Raw genomic sequence first — 25203 nt, 5'->3', positions numbered from 1 at the left:
TTGTAACAATTATTATTACAGTTAAACTATATAATATTAATGATATTTTATATATAGAATTAAGCCGTTCAACCAATTAACCAATTAAGCCAATTAACCAATTTCGATTTCCAATGCGAAAATGACATGTAATGAGAAATCAAGAACGTTACCGCCTTCTCCAACGGATTTTTCAAGGGAAGGTAAGTGGTAAAAGAGGACGTGGTAAAAGTGGTAAACTTTACGAACGTGGTATAACATGACTACCACTGAACTGTCCCGCGCTGCGGTAAACAAAGTCAAGATAGCCATGATGATTGCCAACATCCGGAACGGGTAGGCACTTTAAAAAGAAGACATTCTTATTGGAACGCTAGATACCAATGAATTCCACTGCCAAGTGTGAGACTCTAAGATAACAGACCACGCTCAAACTACGAGGTAAATTTGGCAGAAGAGACGTTGTGACTTCCAAAAACATGACAACATCGCTGGAAGTGACAACGCGACTTGAACTACGATATTTACAGAAGCCACAACGTATTATGTCCGCTTCCGTATATACCTATATATATACAACATTTATTATGGTAAATCCTTTCCCCTCAATATGTAGATCTATCGTAGCACCCCCCCTCTTATCAAATATACAATTTTTAAAAAATAATCCCAAGTAGAAAAGGTGGAAGCCAGACAGCCTCTTCTGTATACCGGAAGTCACAACTTAACGTGCATCAATATATATATACAGAGTGTCCCAAAAGTAGTGGAACGGTCGAATATTTCGCGAACTAAACATCGGATAGAAAAACTGAAAAATACGTGTTCAATCATTTTCAAAAATCTATCCAATGGCACCAAACACCAACCCCCACTACACCCCCAGGAGGTGGGGTGGGGGGTAACTTTAAAATTTCAAATGGAAACCCATAGTTTTTCTTGCAGATTTAGATTCTTTACGTAAAAGAAAGCAACTTTTATTAAAGACATTTTTTCGAACTGTGGGTAGATGGCGCTATAATTGATAAAAACCATTTATCCTGATACCATAGGTAAATTATAGAAACGGTCTAATATCTCGAGAAATACACTTCCAAATGAGAAACCAAAAAAAAGGTTTTTAACACTTTTCGAAAACCTATCGAATAACATTAAACATAACCCTCCAACCCACCCCCTGGAGGTGGGGTGGGGGGTAACTTTAAAATTTTAAATAGCAACCCCCACTTTTTATTACAGATTCGGATTCGTCATGAAAAATTAAGCAACATTTATTCGAAACATTTTTTAAAATTTTTAATAGATGGCGCTTTAATTGGAAAAATACGATTTATTAGCGCCATCTATCAGCAATTTTAAAAAATGCTTCGAATAAATGTTGCTTAATTTTTCATGACGAATTCGAATCTGCAATAAAAAGTGGGGGTTGCTATTTAAGATTTTAAATTTACCCCCAACCCCGTCTCCAGGGGGTGGGTTGGAGGGTCATTTTTGGTGTTAATCGATAGGTTTTCGAAAAATATTAAAAACTTGTTTTTTGGTTTCTCATGTGGAAGTGTATTTCTCGAGATATTATACCGTTTCTATAATTTACCCCTGGTATCAGGATAAATCGTTTTTCCCAATTATAGCGCCATCTATCCACAGTTCGAAAAAATGTCTTGAATAAAAGTTGCTTACTTTTACGTAAATAATCCAAATTTGTAAGAAAAACTAGGGGTTTCCATTTAAGATTTTATAGTTACCCCCCACCCCACCTCCAGGGGGTGTAGTGGGGGTTGTTGTTTGGTGTCATTGGATAGAATTTTGAAAATGATTGAACACGTATTTTTCAGTTTTTCGATCCGATGTTTAGTTCGCGAAATATTCGACCGTTCCACTACTTTTGGGACACCCTATATATATATATATATATATATATATATATATATATATATAAATCAAACAAATGAAATAGAGAATGTGGAAAAATCCCCTTACGAATAACTCATATATATATATATATATATATATATATATATATAAGGAGGAGAAAATAATTGGGTAACCAGATGAATATGGACAAAGTGTACTCTTTTTACTTATTCCAATATATTTCGCCCATTTTCATGGGCATCATCAGGGAAAGCTACAATGTTGGTTATTAGGTAGGTACATAAGATGAATTAGCAGTATACTTACTAAGTGAGAATTGTTGTCACGATGTTTTAAAAGAAGCAAATATAAATAAAATGATAAAAATCTAAAATACAGAAATAACATATCACAAAAGTCCATAATTTAAAATATACATGATGATAGATAAAATTTATATATTGACACAATGAATTGAAAACAAGGTCTGACATTATTTATTTACTTTTATGTTAATTGTCAGTCAAATTTTTTTTGGTCATTATCCTATTAAGTTAAACAGTTAAAATAGGTTATCAACAATCAATATTATTAATTATTTAAGTGAGAGATATTAGCTAAACCTGTTAAATTTTGATTATTTTTATTTTTGTCTAAGAATAGTAAATAAGAGTATATTTCACTCAGGTGATTAATGTCTGATTTTTTGTTGATGCAATTATCACATTGTGCTATAAATGCCATCTCCAGAAAGATTCTTTTAGTATAATTTTTTTCTATATCTAAAATTTTAAATGAATTATAGTCCATGGTATGGTTATTGTCATTTACATGTGTAGCAAGAGTGCATCTTTCTGGATATAGTCTACTGTCACTTTTGTGGGAAGTAATTCGATCTTTTATCGATCTTGAACTTTGTCCGATATATTCTCTGTCACAATCTGCACATGGGATGCTGTAGATTACGTTTGTTGTCAATTCTTTTGGATGTTTATCCTTCAATTTTGAGAACACTTTTCTGATGGTCAGAACTGTTTTATTTGAAATTTTGATATCGGTCACATTCTTAAGTATTCTGGTTAAAGCTGGAGTAATTTCTTTGATGTAAGGTAATGTAGCAAATTTAGGGTGTCCTTGGGATGTAGTGTGATGATTTAAGTTATTGTCTTCTTGGATTATTACTGTATTAATAGATGTGGTGTTAAAGAGGATTTTCTTGATTAATGCTTGTGGATAAGAGTTTTCAATAAATAGGTTGTACAGGATGTCGAGGTTTTTTTATGAAACAATATATAAATTTTATCTATCATCATGTATATTTTAAATTATGGACTTTTGTGATATGTTATTTCTGTATTTTAGTTTTTTATCATTTTATTTATATTTGCTTCTTTTAAAACATCGTGACAACAATTCTCACTTAGTAAGTATACTGCTAATTCATCTTATGTACCTACCTAATAACCAACATTGTAGCTTTCCCTGATGATGTCCATGAAAATGGGCGAAATATATTGGAATAAGTAAAAAAAGTACACTTTGTCCATATTGAGTCAGCTATTATTAAACCAAGTTTTCTATATATATATATATATATATATATATATATATATATATATATATATATATATATATATATATATATTATTACTATTTGTTATAAAAGGAAGAAAGGTGATAATTATTATTAATTGATTTAATGGATTGGTTTTATAAATCTTGATATATTTAATTGATATTATTAATAAAAATTTTTTTTTATTTAAATTTAATTTTTTAATTTTATTTATTATTTATTTTATTTTAATATTAATATTATAATGATTGTCTTATTAAAATTTTATTTTATTGATTTTTTTTTATTTTTATTGAAATGTATTGAATCTATTGGGCGCCATCTATTAAGAAATTATTGTACCTACCAAAATTCATTCACCTTCCACCAGCTCAGTTGCATTCGAATATATTGAAATAAAAGGAAAAAGGCTTTATGAAACATCAAATAAGGTAAATACATAGATTAGTGTTAAATGTTTAATAATAGAACATCTCTATGACACATATTTTGGTTTATATATTTTTATTCGCCACGTGATGGCATAGGAAAACAAAATGAAAGGTCAATGACTTTGAAATTTTTTGTGGTTATGATAATATATGCAATTATGAATATTCTCTCTCAAATTTATTATTTTACCAAAGCGGTAAATGATATTAAACCTATTAAATTTTTATATTGATCATGCATGCTTTCCTTTTCAAATTTTTAATTAAACATGATATCATGTGAGAATAGTTTTTATAACGTCACCTGACAATAGTCCATCGAAGCCAGATTTAGCTTCCAACACTTCCAGATACGGGTTTTCTATTGAAGTTCCGTGTCTCCCAAGTCCAGGCAGGTTACACCATCATTTTAGTGACTTAAAGTCCCATTTGTTTTAAAACACTTTCTAACTGAAGATTGACAATGAAAGTCTATATTGTGAGTAGTTTTTCAACTAGACTATTCGAATTTTCTGCATTTTCACTAAATCTTTGGGACTAGCATCAAAAAGCGTCCGTTCCCTTTGAATGGCTAGAACCTTCTTCTCAAATTAAATTTTTTAAGCTTGGCGTCCTTTTACAGCCAATGAGGTTTAAACAAAATTAATAATTCATGCTTTGGAAATTTAAATGGACCAATGAGATAATTTTGAAAATTATGACATTTAGTCAAAATGGTCTTTTTTATCTAAAATTTGGAAATATTTGCCTAAATGGTGATTTTATTCTCTTATCTGAGTAAAATTGAATTAAAGAATTAAATTCACTGAACTTTATAGATTCTTTTGATATATTTTGCATATTTGAGGATACTCCCAATAAGTTCTTATAGCCACTTTATGCGAACACTGTCCGTACACTTTCTATACCTTTTATCACTACCTTTACAAATTAAAGTCCAAATATCTTCACTATTAATGCATATAAAGTACTGAAATAACTTTTAAATTATTTAGAAATAAATTACCAATTGATAGTGCATTAGCCATATCTCAGAAAATCATTTTTCTTCGTTAAAATTGATATCGAATTCTGACATTTCCCAAATCTACAACTTTAATGAACTATTTTCAATATTTTGGTCAAATTCACATTAATAAAATCTAAAATTGGTCTAACCATTATTCTCAATTTTTAGATTTGAGCCTCTTCTAAGATACTTTCATAAATTTATAAACTTAACCAAATCACAGAGAACGTATCACAGCAACGAACTTTCTCTCTAAGTGACTTGTAAAAAATTGGAAATTTTTATGATTATTAAACAGAAACAAGGTCATCATGGAACAAATTGTAATTCTTTGGTAAGACTAAATTTCAAACTATTGTATGTTTAACAACAAATTCATACATTAGATGCCCTTTAAATAGCTTCCTTTATATAGTATGTATATTTATAAAACTACTGTATATAGTATATTTCAAACTTTCTTGTTACTTAAACTGTTTAACTCTAAATAAAATCATCCTATGACTATTAAATCAATGTATAGTGCAATTTTAACTTTAATTCTCTGATATATTGTCATTCTATTCAACCCTCCAAATCAATCACGCTTCTCGAACACCACCTGTATTAAGATACTTACTTAACTGCTTTGGGCAGTACAAAATCATTAAATTGATTATTATTTAACTTATTCTATCAATTTGCTATCTTAAAATCATGACAATATATATATATATATATATATATATATATATATATACAGGGTATATATATGTATATACAGGGTGAGGCAGATAAAGGGCCTATTAGAAATATCTCGAGAACTAAAGGTAACAGACTCATGAAAATTGGCACGAAGGGGTTTTGAAGAGTGATCTATTTAATGAAAATATTCTTATCTATTTGCTACTTCCGGTTATACCGGAAGTTGCCTATAACTTCGTTTTTTTTAATGGGACACCCTATATATTTTTACATTTTTGGATTCTACTCGAAGTCTTATTTCTTAAAATATGAGGTTTTGTATTGTTATACAGGGTAGTTTAAAAGATAATTACGTTCTTTTATTAATTTCGTAGCAATTTTCACACCCTGTAGAATTATAGTAGTTTGACATCAAAAACTTTATTTATGTTCAAATGATTTTTAATATAGTCTACTATTGTCATAAATTATTAGTATAGCTAATTGTTGAATTTTAGTATACAGGGTTGGTTGAAACTCGGAATGAGTATTTTCTGAGTTTTCTTAAGTGGAACACCCTGTATTTTAGTATTGTATTGAAATGATATTTTATTGTACTTTTTTATTTCTTAAGCATTCCCTATACCTAACTGCTTTAATTTGTGCTTAATTGTTAATCGCACCAAGAATCTTAACTACGTAAGTATTTTGATAGCTCAACCATTATTGGGAATTTTAACGATCAGTCTAGATAAATGTATTTATTTCCGAAAAAATATTTGTGACTGAATATTTTCAAGGCCAACCTAATAAAATTTCACGTATTTTTTGTTGCAATTAATGTTTGGCTTGAATCACCAATAACTCACAAATTAAAGCAGTTAGGTATAGGGAATGCTTATAAAATGAAAAAGTACCATAAAATATTATTTCATTACAATACTAACATACAGGGTGTTCCATTTAAGAAAACTCAGAAAATATTCAATCCGTGCTTTGACCAACCCTGTATACTAAAATTCAATATATAGCTATACTAATAATGTTTAACAATAGTAGACTATATTGAAAATCATATGAACGTAAATAGAGTTTTTGATGTCAAAGTACTATAATTCTACAGGGTGTGAGATCTGCTACGAAATTAATAAAAACACGTAATTATCTTTTAAACTACCCTGTATAATAATATAAAACCTCAAATATTTAGAAAGGAGACATTCAGGAAAATCCAAAAATGTAAAAATATACAGGGTGTCCCATTTAAAAAAACGAAGTTATGAGCAACTTCCGGTATAACCGGAAGTAGAAAATAGATGAAAATATTTTCATTAAATAGATCACTCTTCAAAACCCCCTCATTCCAATTTTCATGATTCTGTTGCCTTTAGTTCTCGAGATATTTCTAATAGGCCCTTTATCTACCTCACCCTATATATATATATATATATATATATATATATATATATATATATGCAGTATACCCTGATGATGTAAACAAATAATTAAAGTTTACGAAAGCTTGGATCAAGTAAAAAGTGTTTTCTTTTCACATAAAATTTGCTGAATTCCCCAATAATACAACCTTATTATATATATATATATATATATATATATATATATATATATATATATATATATATAACAAGGAGAGGTTAACGCGAGTTAATAAATATCGGCATGGCTCGCAACAATGAAAATACAAAATATGCATAAGATGGAATGCAACCACAGACACGTGTTTCTGACTTATTAGTCGTCATCAGTATGGTATAGCCAAACAGGAGCAACGCAACCAATTTGTGGCTGTAATGTTAGAAGGCCCTTAGGATTCGAGAGCAACAACTAACACATCCACGGAGGAAGCTACAGCTACCTGAGGAAAGTAATGCCAAACGTTTAAAACGTTTTAAGATCAAACAAGGAGAGGTTAACGCGAGTTAATAAATATCGGCATGGCTCGCAACAATGAAAATACAAAATATGCATAAGATGGAATGCAACCACAGACACGTGTTTAAACACGTGTCTGTGGTTGCATTCCATCTTATGCATATTTTGTATTTTCATTGTTGCGAGCCATGCCGATATTTATTAACTCGCGTTAACCTCTCCTTGTTTGATCTTAAAACGTTTTAAACGTTTGGCATTACTTTCCTCAGGTAGCTGTAGCTTCCTCCGTGGATGTGTTAGTTGTTGCTCTCGAATCCTAAGGGCCTTCTAACATTACAGCCACAAATTGGTTGCGTTGCTCCTGTTTGGCTATACCATACTGATGACGACTAATAAGTCAGAAACACGTGTCTGTGGTTGCATTCCATCTTATGCATATTTTGTATTTTCATTGTTGCGAGCCATGCCGATATTTATTAACTCGCGTTAACCTCTCCTTGTTTGATCTTAAAACGTTTTAAACGTTTGGCATTACTTTCCTCAGGTAGCTGTAGCTTCCTCCGTGGATGTGTTAGTTGTTGCTCTCGAATCCTAAGGGCCTTCTAACATTACAGCCACAAATTGGTTGCGTTGCTCCTGTTTGGCTATACCATACTGATGACGACTAATAAGTCAGAAACACGTGTCTGTGGTTGCATTCCATCTTATGCATATTTTGTATATATATATATATATATATATATATATATATATATATATATATGCGCCAAAATATCATAGTTTAAAAATAAAAATCGACTTGTTTCGGGATTTTTCCTTCAAGTCGCTGGTTTACGAAATAACGAATTTATTCTAAACATTTGCGCCATACTGTATATTATAATAATATACGGAGAGGCAGCGCTGAAAAATCTCTTTGAATTTACTAAAGCTAAATTCACTATCAAAGTTGCTTTCCTACGAAATTAAATCCATTTACTAAGGCTGAAAATTAGTACACACACATTCTAAATTGAATATAAATAAAAGTTATTATAGTCGGTCAGCTGCATGACGGGATAGAGCCGGTCGGTCGGCTCCAATGAATGTACAGGTTTATTCACTATATTTTGACCCCCTTGTAAACTGCTTTATTTACAGAATTAGAGAAAAATGTAAAATACAAAAGTTATTCGATTTTTAAATTATGATTTTTTGACATATATATCGTACTAGTGACATCATCCATCTGGGCGTGATGACGTAATCGACTATTTTTTTAAATGAGAATAGGGGTCGTGTGCTAGCTCATTTGAAAGGTTATTCAATTCTCTATACGGTACTATAAACATTAAGATCATTATTTATACAGGGTGTCCAAAAAAATATTTTGAATTATTAATTAAACAATTAATTTAATAAAAAAAATTTTTTTTGGACACACTGTATAATTAATCATCTTAATGTTTATATTACTGAATAGTTAATTAAATAACCTTTCAAATGAGCTAGCACCCGACCCCTATTCCCATTTAAAAAATAGTCGATTACGTCATCACGCCCAAATGGATGACGTCACTAGTACGATATATAATATATGTCAAAAAATCATAATTTAAAAATCGAATAACTTTTGTAGCTTACATTTTTTTCTAATTCTGTAAATAAAGCAGTTTACAAGGGGGTCAAAATATAGTGAATAACCCTGTACATTCACTGGGGCCGACCGACCGGCTCTGTCCCGTCATACAGCTGACCGACTATAATAACTTTTATTTATATTTAATTTAGAATGTGTGTACTGATTTTAAGCCTTAGTAAACGGATTTAATTACCTTCGTAGGAAAGCAACTTTGATACCCTCTCAGTAAGCCCTGTTCTACGTTTCGCTTGACCGACCGCAGTATGTTTCTCTACACAATCACAGTAATCAACTGTGAAAAATCTAGATTTAGTAAATTCAAAGAGATTTTTCAGCGCTGCCTCTTGGACTATAAGTAGAAAAGAGTAAGATAAATTAAGATAATTAGTGAATAAGCTACAGAAGGATCGGAAATGTGGACTGATCAGTGAAGATAGACAAATTAAACAAAAATGTTACATTTAACAGTAGGCACACTAAACATTTTAAAGATTTGGTGACAGGTTTTCACTGACAATATAGAAATATATATTCCTCACGATTAAAACAATACCTATGAAGATTGAGGTAATTGCGCGATACACGTACAGACGGTATGCAGTGGCGCAACTCTCTCGCTGGTGTGACGTCACGCCCAAGGAGAATGTTTTGAAAATTCATATAATTTTAGAAGGTACGTTTCAGTTTTATCGAATTTAAAATGATAGCGTCTGATTTTTTGATTAAAATTGATTGTAAGAGAAAATATGTTTTATGTACTATTATTATTCCTAGGCATTTACAATTTGTCTGCATAAACGTTGTACAATTAAAATGTATTTGAAAATTATTGGCGAGGAAATACGTCCCAAAATAATAAGCCTTGATTATTAATTCAAGAATAATATAAATACTTTTTTGAAGTATTGTCATAACCTGTTGAAATGTTTTCTCTTTTAAATTGCCAGGTAATTAAAAAATATTTCCAAGAAAAGAAAACATTGATGTTATAAATAATACTATTAGTTATATATCGTCCTACCAAAAAAAGGAAAGAAAAAATGCCGACATTTTATAGAATAATTAATTGCAAGAAAACAAAAAAAAATACTATTATTTTTTAAAATTGGTTAATTTTGACATTTTCTTCTCTAGGCTCCTTTGAGAATTTTTAAAACTAATTTTTCTATTTAACTCTCGTAGCCTAATATAAGTTCGAGTTTTAGCGAAGTAAAGGAAAACTTCGTAAGGCACTGATGTGGTTGTTATTTGTGACATTGTTTTATCAGCTAATTTGTGAAAAATGTTCTCTTCTTTAGATAAGGAGTTACCAAGCATTTTATGAAACTCAGTCTCCAGTTTCAGAGCAACTTCCCACAAATCATCATTTGGATGTAAAAGAGAACCTCTAGAGACAGCTTGTATCCAGTCAGGGGTTCTATTCATGTCCATACCTGCAGTAGGGTTTTCCAACGAGTATTTATACAACTTTATTTTATATTATACAAATCCTGCTACATATTTCAGTGATTCCTGACTCACTTTTTCTTTCACCTCTAAATTTTGGATTAGCTGCCCTATTTCGTTATCGATAAATTCTTCTTGCTAATAATCTGGTTCTATAAAAGAATTTGTCACAATTTCTCTTTCCTCATATTCTTTTGTTTCGAGCGGCTCGTCAATTTTTGCAAGGTTCAACAACATTTTCTGCATCAAGCAAACTTCTTCTGATTCTGGATCAGATGTTACGCCCTGAGATCCTTGAGAATATCCAACAAACACTCCTCATTAGAATTTGTTGTATTTCGATTTTCTGTCAAAAATTGCTGCCGAATTTTTGGCCAGAATGTACCATCGAAGTCTACCGAAAGTCGAGAGGAGAGGGGTGATCATTACTAGCACCCATGCCTCAAATATACGCAAAAAAGTTCTAAAGAATATCTTGGTTTAGCCTGGAAGTTAATATATATTCTACATCGTAACTGCTCTTTAAATAATCGTACATTTAAGACATTGACCTACTTGCTAGTAAAATCCCTTTTTGAAAGAGAATCATTTTCTTGTGCTTGCCGACTGTCATAGACTGAATGAATACCATCATTTGCTCCAGTAGATTTCCATTGTTTCGACAAATTATATCTGTCTTATTTGGAAAGCTGAAGAATTTTATTTTCGTACCTTTTGTACTTTGATTACAGTTTTTGCAATTACATACGGCACAATTCGGCATTGTAAATTTATGCCAGACCCACACGATACCAAATATAAATTGGATAACAACACGTTCAATAATCTCTAATAATAATTAAAAGTACCTAACAAAATATATTCTCGGTTCCGTAAAACTATCACGTGTAAAGAATTTCACAAATACATGTAAAAATGCATCTGCAAGTCAGCTAAGTGTATGGGTCCTCGAAGCTGACGTCGTGCGCGGAACGGACGGAATTAGGCGCCAATATCGGCATACTGTCTGTACGTGTATCGTGGGTAATTGGTTCTCCATTTTTTTCACGAGTGCATTGTCCCAGAATAATTTTGTAATATAGTTTTCATGTTATCCATGGGAATTAAATATTTAGTTAATTGGTTAACAGAGAAGATAGGTTTCGACGTATAAACAAGCGAGATTGGGTAACTTGGTGAGGGTAGATGACTTAGTAAGTATGATAGGGTTTGGTTAGGTTAGGTTTAGTTAGATTAGGTTTAGTTAGTTTAGATTAAAATTGATAAATTTGGTTTAGTTTCGTAGTTGAATGATAAAGAAAAATAATTATTTATAATTTGTCGATATAAGAAAAGTGATCAATTGAGGTTTGTTGGATGTTTTCACTGTCATGATTGGATATGTGAAATGGAAAACGAATAAAGGATATGTGGTTGGTATATGTAAGAAGTACCACAGTTAAATCACCAAATATATTCAATATTACTTACTAGTTTGTCTAGATACCGATTTTGTAGAAGTTACTAATATAGGAGTACCACCAGTTCCTTTGATAGTATTCCCTATTGTTTTTATTTTACCATCTGGCAAAAGTAGAACATTACTAACTGATGTATTAGCCGATTTCGTCGAATTTAGTAGAGTTAACTTTGATAAATCGATAGTCCTATTCGGATACAGTTTTCCACCAGTACAGTTGAGTGTGACGTTTTCTAATACTAGAAAAGAAAAATTATCTTATATGCTTGTGACCAACAATTAACTACAATAGGTACCTACTTGAACATGCAGACCTATTAAATCAACATTAAAGATAATTCATGGAGGAAATGGATGGATATGTGAACTAATGATAATTTGTTCAAGGGGACGTTGGTTAAGCAGGTTGATATGACGCACAATATATCCAAATATCGATTATCCTTTAAATTGATGGTCGATATACATTTTGAAGATACTAATAAGAAGTTTTATACAACTTGCTTTTATTATATTTAAGGCTTTTACAATATTATATTTTAAACAAATGTTAATACTATTGTTATATTTCAGGTCAGTAAATGAACGTTAAATACAGCGATACCGTTTTATTTTCAGTAGTAATTGCACGAGAGCTCTAAAATTATCGATTTGTTTCCCGAGTGATACTTTTACAGTTTTAATTTCACGATCCGACGGGGAGTGAAATTATGTCAAAGTGTCACGAGGGCAACAAGTCGATAATAATTTTAGAGATCGAGTGTAATTCGCTGAGATTATTTCATGAATAAAACAGTCTTTTTAAATCATTTTAACTAATATTTTATTGATATATTCACCTGAATATTTGCTAAACCTGTTTCTTGGTGTTCTCTGTGACAAGTTGTAAAATATTAATTGTCATTAATGTCACTGAATGTTCAAAAAATTATCGCTGTAATTTTTATTTCTGTTGCCTTTTATTGGTCAGAATCTCCTATGAATAAAATAATCCATGTAACCACCGAATTGAATGAACATTTGGATTTAAGTTCCTCTTACCCTCCACTTCACTTTTGGACTTGTGCCGTTAATTATGGTGCAATAACCCCAGAGGTCAGCGATCCTAATGAGCAGTTTTCTCAACATTTAATTTTTATACAGTGATGAGCGCGCTAATAACCGGTAGAATAACGCATAAGATGGAAAACACATTAAGTTGTGAGATAAAAAGAAATGAAACTAGTGAAGGGAGATTTAGCGATAAAAACCTATAAATTTACATTCTACTTATTGTTTCCCACCTTTAGACGTATCGGATGAGTTTGGCAACTGCCACTGTGACAGTTTTAGTTGACATACTGCTCCGATACGTCTAAAGGTGGGAAACACTAAATATAATGTAAGTTTATAGGTTTTTATCGCTAAATCTCCCACCTTCACTAGTTTCATTTCTTTTTATCTCACAACTTAATACGTTTTACATCTTTTGCGTTATTTTGCCGGTTATTGGCGCGCTCATCACTGTATAAAAGAAATATTATTGTAATTAAGATCAGTTATTTTTCAGTCTTTTTAAAAAGCACATTTTTTAGTGAAAACCTTTAAGTGGCACAGTGCAGTAGGAAAAGTGGGAGCATAGGCGTAACCAGGGGGGTTTGGGGGTTATAACCCCCCCCCCCATTTGGATGTACCTTGAGCTCTATACGCGTAACACCATTACTATTCCGTACCCCCCAGAGAACTTCAAGTAGTTATAACCCCCCCTTAGGCCCATCCTGGTTACACCTCTGAGTGAGAGATTCTCCAGAACATCTTCGTCGTTTTTAAACGTTTACCCGCTACGTACCAACTTCCAGGGAAAACCACAGCCGTTCAACTCCAGAAGTCTACCAAAAGCCAGTGTTGAAGTGTAGAAATCCATTTATTCACGAAAGACGATAAAAAGAAAGCGAAAAAAGAAAGCAATGCACCTTCCTTCGAAAAGAAATGCACCAAAGCATCATCTTTTACCTGTAAGCAAATGTAATCTTTTTTATAATCCTATTCAAATTGCTTTCCAAGTTTCATCTCTTACCGAATTAGTCATTCTCTTTCAACTATTAGTGAATTTATTGTCAAACCTGGTGCTGCTTCTATTTCACAAAATAACTCAGTTTCTCAATTTAGTTTAGAAGCTAACCTTAGTTCGTTAAGTAATACTTCAAATAGCTTAGATATACCATCTATAATTATAACTTCCGCTAGTCAACAAAGATCTTTCTATCGTACCGGATTACGATGGTAACCGTACCGTAATGAACTACATGACTTCATTAAAGTTATTACAATGCTTCTTATAATCATTTCTGGGATCATAATAATCCCGACAACTTTAAAAATCACATGATAACTCGAGGTGTAATGAATAAAATTAAAGGAAGAGCTCGATTAGTCACTTCCGTATATGGGAGTAAAGAATGCCCTACAATAAGAACCACACTAACTCAAAGTTTTGCCAACCAACACGTAATGAAAATTCACTTACAAAAAACATGGTAAACTTGAAGCAAGGGCCCAATGAAACTCTCCAACAATTTCACGAGAAAGTTATGTCACTTTTAATAGAATAGAATAGAAATATGCTTTATTGTCGTTGAAAATTGTACAATTTTATAGACAAAGCTTTAAAAAAGTCAAAAAACAAAACAATAAATACAATTTACTAAAATTATATAAATCGTCATAGTGCTGTCGCCAGGGGAGTACAACGGCCTCCTTTACTTTACCAACTTTGGTAACTTTACTTTACAAACGTTGGGGGTACCAACTTTTAGATGGACTTTAGCCCGATCAAAGAACAAAGTGACCCCCAAAAAAATAAAGGAAGGATGAAAATTTGGGAATAGGTAGTTGAAATTGTCTATTATTATATAAGAAAAAGTTTACAATTCTACATCCCCTCCATTTTACAAAAATGGAGGCGAATACCCCCTCTCGAAGGTGAAAAATATACATTCAAAATAAGACCGGAATTTGATAAAATGACTAATTCTAAACAACTTTTGTTCTATGAAGTTTTTTCACTAAGTCAATACTTTTCGAGTTATTTGCGAGTAAATATGTTCATTTTTAACCAAAAAAAAAACATATTTTTGGACGGTTTTTCGGAGATAAGTCTGAGGTCTGTAGACCCAGTAGAAGCAGAGTTGTAGCTAATGAAAAGTAGGTTCTTCTTCGTCAAATTCCAAATCGAATATTTCAATGTTAAATAATCCAAAAACGGAGTATTTTTCGGGGAAAATTCATTTCAACTTTTTTAAAGTTTAAAACAAGGTTTATTTTTGTTTTTTAAAAAAACTTCTGACATTAAAATTAAGTAAGTTACGCTCAAAATATTGTTGGTCCTTTTTATTTTTTTGGTAAAAAAATCGCGAAAATAACCCCCTAATTAGCATCACAAATAAATTTTATCATTACCACTTGACAAATTACTTTGCTTATGTATTATTTATATGATCTGTAAGTTTCATCGGTTCAAAGTGCTTATTTTTGAAAAAGCTGTAGTTAAAATGGCTTGAACGAGTAACTAATCACGAGTTTAGGCAAATTTTGAACAGGCATAGCATAACCAATTTTTGTCTAACAAGAAAACAAAAAATCAAAAGTATTCAGAAAAGCAAAACGAACATTTTATTACTCTTTGAGATTTTTGGTATTACTAATAATTTTTAAGTTAATTCCATAAAAAAATCCATTTTTTTTAAATAAAAAAAATGTTTTATTTTAAACCCATTTTTTTTCAAAAATGAGCACTTTGAACCAATGAAACTTATAGATAATATAAACAATACAGTAACTTGTGAAGCGGTTACGATTAATTTTATTTGGGAAGCTAATTAGGGGGTGATTTTCGCGATTTTTTTAGCAAAAAATAAAAAAGACCAGCAATATTTTGAGCGTAACTCACTTACTTTTAATGTTAGAAATTTTTTTAAAAAACAAAAATAAACTTTTTTTTAAATACTTTAAAAAAGTTGTAATGAATTTTCCCCAAAAAGAGCTGCGTTTTTGGGTTTTGAGGAACCTACTTTTCATTAGCTACAACTCTGCTTCTACTGGGTCTACAGACCTCATGCATACACCATTTTTTTCAGTTTTTTATAAGCTATATTTTTGCTAAGAATATTTTTTTCGCCAAAATACTTACTTTTTGAGTTATCTGCGAAAAACCGTCCAAAAACATGTTTTTTTTTTTGTTAAAAATGAACATATTCACTCGCAAATAACTCAAAAAGTATTAACTTAGTGAAAAAACTCTATAGAACAAAAGTTACTTAGAATTAGTCATTTTATACAATTTCGGACTTATTTTGAACGTATATTTTTTCACCCCCGAGAAAATATTTTTCACTCCGTATTTCCCAATTTTTGTAAAATGGAGGGGATGTAGAATTGTAAACTTTTTATTATATAATAATAGACAATTTCAACTACCTATTCCCAAATTTTCGTCCTTCCTTTATTTTTTTTGGAGGTTTTCGTAAAATTTTGTGTTCCCTGATCGGGCTACTTACCCAAGTTTTTTTTATGTATTTTGGCCCGTAGAACACCAATATTTTGGGTAACAGTTGTTCCGGAAGTTCCGAATGTTCCGGAAGTAAAATGAGCCTCCGTTCGGATCTCCGGGTGAGGACTATCTCAGGGGGAACACCATTACAGGTTAGAAAAATCAGGATAAGGTCTTGGAATCTTGGTAGTCTTACAGGTAAGAGTCTGGAGTTAGTGGATGCGCTCAAACGAAGAAGAGTTCAGATTGCTTGTATCCAAGAAACTAGGTGGAAAGGACAAAGGGCGAAAGAACTAGGTGATGGATATAAATTGTGGTATGTAGGGAGTAGTAACACTAGAAATGGAGTTGGTATAATTGCTGATAGTGAAATGAAAGATAACGTAGTAGAAGTTGTAAGAACGAATGATAGAATGATGTCAGTGAAATTTGTAATTGATAAAGAGGTATTGAATGTTGTGTGTGTGTATGCTCCTCAAACAGGTCTGGGTGAGAATGAAAGAAGAGCTTTCTATGACCAATTAGGAGACGTACTGAGTGATATTCCAGCAGAGGAGAAAGTTATAATAGGAGGTGATTTCAATGCACATGTGGGCCAAGCCAAGACAGGATATGAAACAATACATGGGGGATTAGGCTTTGGAACTAGAAATTAAGCTGGAGATGACATGCTAGAATTAGCAACAGAATTGGATATGGCGATTGTTAACACATTCTTTAAAAAGAGAGAAACTCAACTTATTACCTACAAAAGTGGATAACATCAATCCCAAATAGACTACTTCATGATAAGGAAAGAAGACATACGTGAATGCAAGGACTGCAAGGTAATAGTTAGTGAGACAGTAAGCCAACAACATAAGCTGCTTGTTCTGGACATCGAAGTAAAAAGCGAAATTAAACAAAAATATCGGAGAGGACCACAAAAAATCAAGTGGTGGATGCTAAATGATGAGAAGGAAGGTCTATTCAGGGAAAGAATAGTAGAAAAAATATGTTGGAACACGAAAGGAAGCCCTAACACAATTTGGAGAAAAATGGCCAATATTATTAGATAGACGGCTATTGAAATACTTGGGAAAACGTCAGGAAAGAAGTTTGAGGATAAAGAGACTTGGTGGTGGTCAAATGAAGTACAAGGAAAAATAAAAGAGAAGGGAAAATTATACAAAAAGTGGCAAGAAACCAGATCGGATATAGATCTTCAAAACTATATGGTCGCCAAAAAGGAAGCGAAAGTAGCAGTAGCAAAAGCTAAAGCAGAAGCGTATTCAAACCTATACGATCAACTTGATACCAGGGAAGGCGAAGCAAAGATATATAAAATAGCCAAAGAGAGAGCAAAGAAAGCAAGAGATCAGATTAGATGTATCAGAGATGAAAATAATAAAATACTAATTTACGAAAAGGATGTCAAAAAGAGATGGAGAAAGTATTTTGACAGTTTATTAAATGAAGAATTTGACAGACAGCCTGTCGAGTTAACGGAGACAGTAACAGCAATGGTTACCAGAATAACAAACGAGGAAGTGGCTCAAGCTCTTCAAAAAATAAAGAAAGGAAAAGCAGTAGGACCAGATGATATTCCTGGGGAAGTATGGAGAGCATTGGGAGAGACAGGAATAAGTTGGCTAGCAGGTCTATTTAACAGAATTATGGAAGTTGGACAAATGCCAGACGAATGGAGAAGCAGTATATTAGTACCTGTCTACAAAACCAAGGGAGACATACAACAATGCACAAACTACAGGGATCTTAGCCACACCATGAAAATATGGGAGAGAGTAATTGATAGACGGATACGTGAAGAAACCGAAATATCCGATAATCAATTTGGCTTTATGCAGGGCAGATTAACAACAGATGCAATTTTCATTGTAAGGCAACTGATGGAAAAATACAGGAATAAAGAGACCAACGCTCATATGGTATTCATTGATCTTGAGAAAGCATATGATAGAGTTCCTCGAGAGATTCTGTGGTGGGCTCTCAATAAGAAATGAGTCCCTGGCGAATATGTAAAGATTGTGAGAGATATGTATGAGGGAGTAACGACTAGTGTTAGGACAGGTGTGGGAGACTGATAAATTTCAGGTGAAAGTAGGATTGCACCAAGGCTCGGTGCTTAGTCCTTATTTATTCTCATTAGTCTTGGACCAGATAACAGCGAAACTAGAGGGTAGTATTCCATGGTGCCTAATGTATGCTGATGATGTAGTGTTAATAGGAAATAGTGAAAGAGACTTAGAACAAAAACTGGAACAGTGGAGACAAGCTCTGGAGGAAAAAGGTTTAAACCTTAGTAGGACAAAAACAGAGTATTTGGAATGTTCATTTAAAGATGCGGTTACTACAAATAGAATGGTATCTTTGGATGGTGAAATGATTGTGAAAAGCAATAGTTTTAAGTACCTAGGATCGGTATTACAGAGTAATGGAGAAATAGATGGAGATGCATGCAGTAGAATTAGGGCTGGATGGATGAAGTGAAAAGAAGCGAGTGGTGTGTTGTGTGACAGAAAAATTCCAATGAAGCTGAAGGGAAAATTCTATAAAACAGCCATAAGACCGGCTATGATGCACGGAACTGAATGTTGGGCAGTGAAAAAGAAAGAGGAACAACGAATGCATGTGGCGGAAATGAGAATGCTTAGATGGATGAGTGAAGTGACAAAGAAGGATAAAATTAGAAATGAGTATATTAGGGGAACTCTAGGTGTGGCACCAATTGATGCCAAAATGAGAGAGCATAGGTTAAGATGGTTTGGTCATGTTCAACGTCGAGACGTTAATCACCCAATGCGAAGAATAGCTGAAGTGCAGATTCCTGGAAGGAGTAGGAGAGGAAGACCAAAGAAGACCTGGGGGAGACGATAAGGCAGGACATGTTGGTAAAGGGGATTAACATTGATATGACCCAAGACAGAATTGTGTGGAGAAATGCAATTAGGGAAGCCGACCCCGCATAGGGATAAGGCAAAGAGAATGATGATGATGATGATGAGTTGATCCGGGTATCGATAAGATTGTTATAAAGAACTTGCAGAATTACATAACAGCGATTTTTCGCAAAACAAAACATTTTTTTGTATTTTTTGGGTCTTTCTAAGCAAAAAATGTTCTCACAAGTTTTTTCGTAGGACATAGTTTTCGAGATAAACGCGGTTGAACTTTTAAAAAATCGAAAAATTGCAATTTTTGAACACGAATAAATTTTGATTAAAAAATAAAATAGCAATTCTGCTTACCGCATTTGAAAGGTCAAGTCAAATTATACCGGTTTTGATTATTTGCATTGCTAAAAATAAATTTGTTTTATTGTTAAACAAAGCTATAAACAAATAGTGTTTGAGCGTTTTGGCGCGTGCCCAATGCATGCGTTTTAATGCATGCTACTTAGAAATGGCCTGTTTGCAGGCGCTTGTACTTGTACCTACTCGTTCATTTTAAATGAGAGATGCATTAAAAACATCACTCAACAATTATAGCTTTGTCTAACAATAAAAAAATGAATTTTTAGCAATTCAAATATTTAAAATCGGTATAATTTGACTTGAAGTTTCAAATGCTGCAAACAGAATTGCTATTTTATTTTTTAGTCAAAAGTTATTCGGGTTCAAAAATTGCAATTTTTCGATTTTTTGAAAGTTTAATCGTGTTTATTAAACGGAAACAATAGATGTGAAAAAGGGACTACGCCAGGGAGACGCTCTATCATGCATCTTGTTCAACATTGTACTCGAGAAAATAATGAGGGACACAACAGTCAATACTCGAGGAACAATGATTAATAAAAGCGTGCAAATACTAGCATTTGCAGATGATGTTGACATAATCGCAAGATCAAGAAGAGAAATGATAGAGGCATTCAATCAAATAGAACGAGCTGCACAAAATAGTGGCCTGAAAATCAACCAGAACAAAACAAAATATATGCAGGTAAGTAAAAACACAGAAATAAGGCAGCCACAAAATATAACAATAGGAGAATACAACATTGAGGGGGTAAAAAACTTTACATACTTGGGATCCCTAGTCACATCTGATAATAACGTTGCAGAGGAAGTGAAGAGGCGAATATTTATTGCCAATAAAAGTTATCATGGCTTAATTCGGCAACTAAGATCAGACAACGTCGCAAGGAAAACAAAATGCCAAATATACAAAACCCTAATAAGACCGGTACTCACATACGGCTCAGAAACCTGGACACTCACTAAAAGAGAGGAAACATTGCTAGCCACCTTTGAAAGAAAAATCTTGCGACACATATATAAGGGCACAAAAGAAAATGGAATTTGGCGAAGAAGGTACAACTTTGAACTATACGAAATATACCAGGATCCAGATATCATAACATTCATTAAAATAGGACGGCTGCGTTGGATGGGACATGTAGAAAGAATGGAAGAAGGCGAAATACCAAACAAAATATTCAAACAGATGCCAGTAGGAAAAAGAACAAGAGGAAGACCGAAGCTGAGATATTTAGAACAAATAGAAAATGATATAAAAACCTTAAAAATAAAAAACTGGAGAAAAAAAAAGCACGAAACAGATCAGAGTGGAGAAGAATCCTGGAACAGGCCAAGACCCAGAAAGGGCTGTCGAGCCAATCATGATGATGAATCGTGTTTATCTCGAAAACTGAATCCTACCGAAAAAACCTATAAGAACATTTTTTGCTTAGAAAGACCAAAAAAATGCAAAAGAACGTTTTGTTTTTCGAAAAATCGCTGTTACGTAATTCTGCAAGTTCTTTGTTTATAACAATCTTATCGACATCCTGATCAACTGTTACCCAAAAAATTCGTAATCTACGGGTCAAAATACATAAAAAAACTGTTAAAAAGAAAGAACTGCAAAAAATAAATAAAACTTTTAAACAAAACGCCTTACGCTTGGTTTGTTGTTATCAGAGTTACTTATATAGATACAACCTTTAAAAGCCTTTAAAGTTCTTACCTTTTATCCCTAAATTTGAAGGAGTTGGGGATGGGCATATCGTTTTAATCCCACCTTGGAGTAAATTCGTCACACTAGAGTTTCCTTGGACCACGTTTCTACCCGTACTAAATCCTTGAGATCGTGCTGCAATGTTTTTTTTATTAAAATAGGAATCATCAATAAATCTAACCAGTAACAGTCACCTCTACTCATATTTGCAATATACAACTCAACACTATGCTATTATTGGGTTAAATACCAAACAGAAACTATAGTAAAGTTTCAAAATTATAGTCACTAAGTTCTCATAAACATGATGCGTTGAAATATCAGGACAGTGGTCTGCGGCTTGAAATTAAACTATTTTACTTCAGAAATCAATATTTCGTTGAATGTTTATTTTTTTCAACTTCTTTAGGAATTTACTACAAAATTAAGTTACAATTAGGTTAAAAATATAACATACATAATTTATACGCTCACGAAATGTTGTAATTTTGTGAAATTAATTTTGTCAGCGGCAATACACATGACGTTATTACACCACCAGCTCCGAGGCGAGACTAATATCACAGTATACACCAACCACTAATATCATTCATATCACACCATTATAACACAACAGGTCATGCATTTAATTTATCAGATGTCAAGATCTTGGAGATAGAAAGTAATTATAAAAAACGATTATTTCTCGAAATCTACGACATCGATAAAAATAAACATGCAATCAATTATAACACAGATACAAGAAGCAAGTTAAGTGAAATATACTGTAATATTTTAAAATTCTGAGAAACAAAAAACATCTGGTTGCGATAATAAGACTATTCAGTCTGAGAGCACATGTGAGAAAATAAATAGTTGAAATCATAGTCGTTGGTGTATTCTGTGATATTAGTCTCGCCTCGGAGCTGGTGGTATAAGAACGTCATGTGTATTGCCGCTGACAAAATTAAGTTTCACAAAATTCCATTTCGTGAGTGCAAATATTATGTATGCTATATTTTTGTACCTAATTGTAACTTAGTTTTGTAGTAAATTCCTGAAGAAGTTGAAAAGAAAAAATAAACATTCAACGAAATATTGAATTCTGAAATAAAAGTAGTTTAATTTCAAGCCGCAGACCGCTGTCCCGATATTTGAACGCTACTCTGTAGTGTTATACAGTAACTATAATTTTGAACTATTAGTATAGCATACACCATATGTCAAGCACCTAACTCTTTCCTACGTAATTTCCACAACTAACCTGGTTGTGATTGATTCTTCACTGGTGATACTATTCTTTCTGTGTTTGCAATCGGTTTCAGAGTTTTAATTTTTTTTAGGGGCGTGTTGGATTGATCAGGTTGTTTGGAAGGTGAAAAGTGCTGAGATGGTTTGTCGGTGTGACAACTGTCATTAGATGAAGTGTCGGGAGTTGTTGGATAAAGTAGAGGAGATGTTGGACTGGATGAAGTAGGATTTGCCGATGCATTACCTTGAGCACACATTTGTGCCCATTTTGTTTCCAGCTTGTTTTTAGTCTTGGATCCGGGTGGTCTACCTACTAAATAAAAAACTAAGATTAAAATCTAATTTGAAATAATTACACTGCGCGTCAGAGAAAACGGGAACCCCACAAAATGGGTAATTTTTATGTCTCGCATTTCGTTTTTTCAATATTATAGCCTTATTCTTTAACAATATGGCTGTAGTAATATTGTTGCTAGACAGATAAATTGTCATTGTATACCGGGTGTACCAATCAAACTGTGTTTTTTTCTCAAAGATCACCACACCCTGTGGAATATTCTAGTATTTATAAAATACTGAAATTAAAACCCAACTATAGCCTTAGGATTTCTTGACATTCTGTTTTGTTTTTATTCATTTGCTTATGTTGGATAATAAAAAAGTTAGGTACTTTAACAACTAGCCATGTTCTTCATCAATACAGGGTGTTTCTAAATATGTGCGCCAAACTCTAAGAAGTAATTCTGCATGAAAAAATAAACGTTTTCTTTATAAACATATGTTCGCAAATGCTTCGTTTCCGAGACACGGGATGTTGAATTTTTCTTACAAACTGACGATTTATTTATTGCTCTAAAACCGGTTGAGATGTGCAAATGGAATTTGATAGGTTTGAAGATGCAGTTATTACGCATTTTTTTGGCATACAATTAAGAATTTTATATTCACCATTGACGTGCATACGCCAATGGTGCATATAAAATTCTTAATTGTATGTCAAAAAAATGCGCAATAACTACCTCTTAGGCCCGGCGCAAATTTTATCTAAGCGAGACACAACCGTTGGCTGTGCCTGTGACAAATAGAGACTGATTACAAAATACTGATGTATCTGATCCTTGTACTGAATTGAGTAGGCAACTTTAAATCGGTATTTCCGTACTTGTAACTCGTAACGTTTTAAAGATATCTTACACGTCCCTAGTAGTCGTAGCGAAAACATCGAATTTGATCATAAGCGGGTGCATAAAAAGATATTTTACACTTAGTATTTTATTTCTGCACATAATACCTGTATATTTAAAATAATCTCAAAAGTTATTTAATAATTCCTTCGCTACTGATCGGTCATAAAAAATAACACCATCTGCATATTTCGTTTTTAATTTTTAAGCATAAACAAAAATGTAATATGCCGACAAGTTGAATTTGAGGATAATACTATATATTTATCGATCACGATTTTAAGTAACATGAATCATTTTTCACCTTTTTTTCTAATAATGTGTTATTGTAAAGGCATAACTTTGATTATTAATTTCGTATCGCCGCTTATTTAGTCTACCAAAAGTTATCAGAATTTAATGACAAAGCAGTTCTCACTCGGGGTTTTGACTATAATCTTTTTATTTATCACAATAAATTGTACTTAGGTACCATCCGTATTTATTTCAGATACGTCCACCTCGCAAACAAAAACAAGTAAAAATAAACAACTGGCAGTGAGCCCCGGCGCAAATTGATCCTAAGCGAGACACAACCTGCACCGGCGAACTGTGTGAACCCATCCTACGATCAGTGCATGCGTTCGCAGGTCTCGCTTGGGAACGTTTGTCATCGGCGTAAATTTTTCTTGGGTCGTGGGACGCGTGACTCACCGCCAGATGTTTATTTTTACTTGTTTTTGCTTGCGAGATGGACGTATCGAAGCTAATAATTGAACTCGTTCGGGATATATCCGTGGAAACACGACGTATGGGAGAAAATAGAAAATGAAATGAATACGGATGGTACCTAAGTACAATTTATTGTGATAAATAAAAATATTGACATAGTCAAACCACCGAGTGAAAACTGCTTTGTCTTTGTCATTAAATTATGATAACTTTATTACTAGTAGAAAGGAGTCCCTGGTGAATATGTAAAGATTGTGAGGGATATGTATGAGGGAGTAACGACTAGTGTTAGGACAGGTGTGGGAGAGACTGATAAATTTCATGTGAAAGTAGGATTGCACCAAGGCTCTGTGCTTAGTCCGATTTATTCTCATTAGTTTTGGACGAGATAACAGCGAAACTACAGGGTAACATTCCATGGTGCTTAATGTATGCTGATGATGTTGTGTTAGTAGGAAATAGTGAAAGAGACTTAGAACAAAAACTGGAACAGTGGAGGAAAAAGGTTTAAAACTTAGTAGGACAAAAACAGAGTATTTGGAATGTTCATTTAAAGATGGAGTGACTACAAATAAAATGGTATCTTTTGATGGTGAACTGATTGTAAAAAGCAATAGTTTTAAGTACCTGGGATCGGTATTACAGAGTAATGGAGAAATAGAT

The 25203-nt window shown here is 32.7% G+C and overlaps 1 protein-coding gene across 3 annotated transcripts in view; it reads right to left on the bottom strand.

Annotated features, from left to right (window-relative positions):
• The window catches only part of LOC126884361 (KAT8 regulatory NSL complex subunit 3), a 720298-nt gene that overhangs the window by 240441 nt on the left and 454654 nt on the right, over nucleotides 1-25203 (bottom strand). For 2 of the 3 annotated variants that reach the window (XM_050650291.1, XM_050650289.1), the window contains exons 8-10: nucleotides 22659-22958; nucleotides 21425-21550; nucleotides 11943-12170 (exon numbers count right to left, since the gene is read on the bottom strand). In XM_050650291.1, coding sequence (XP_050506248.1) covers nucleotides 11943-12170; nucleotides 21425-21550; nucleotides 22659-22958 — 654 coding nt within the window. The remainder of the gene's footprint in view (nucleotides 1-11942; nucleotides 12171-21424; nucleotides 21551-22658; nucleotides 22959-25203) is intronic. The other variant, XM_050650290.1, reaches the window with a different exon arrangement.

Source organism: Diabrotica virgifera, chromosome 5 (genome assembly GCF_917563875.1).
Source record: "Diabrotica virgifera virgifera chromosome 5, PGI_DIABVI_V3a".
NCBI lineage: Eukaryota > Metazoa > Arthropoda > Insecta > Coleoptera > Chrysomelidae > Diabrotica > Diabrotica virgifera.
The sequence above is the reverse complement of the archived record's forward strand: the minus strand, read 5'-3'. Positions and strand labels throughout refer to the sequence as shown.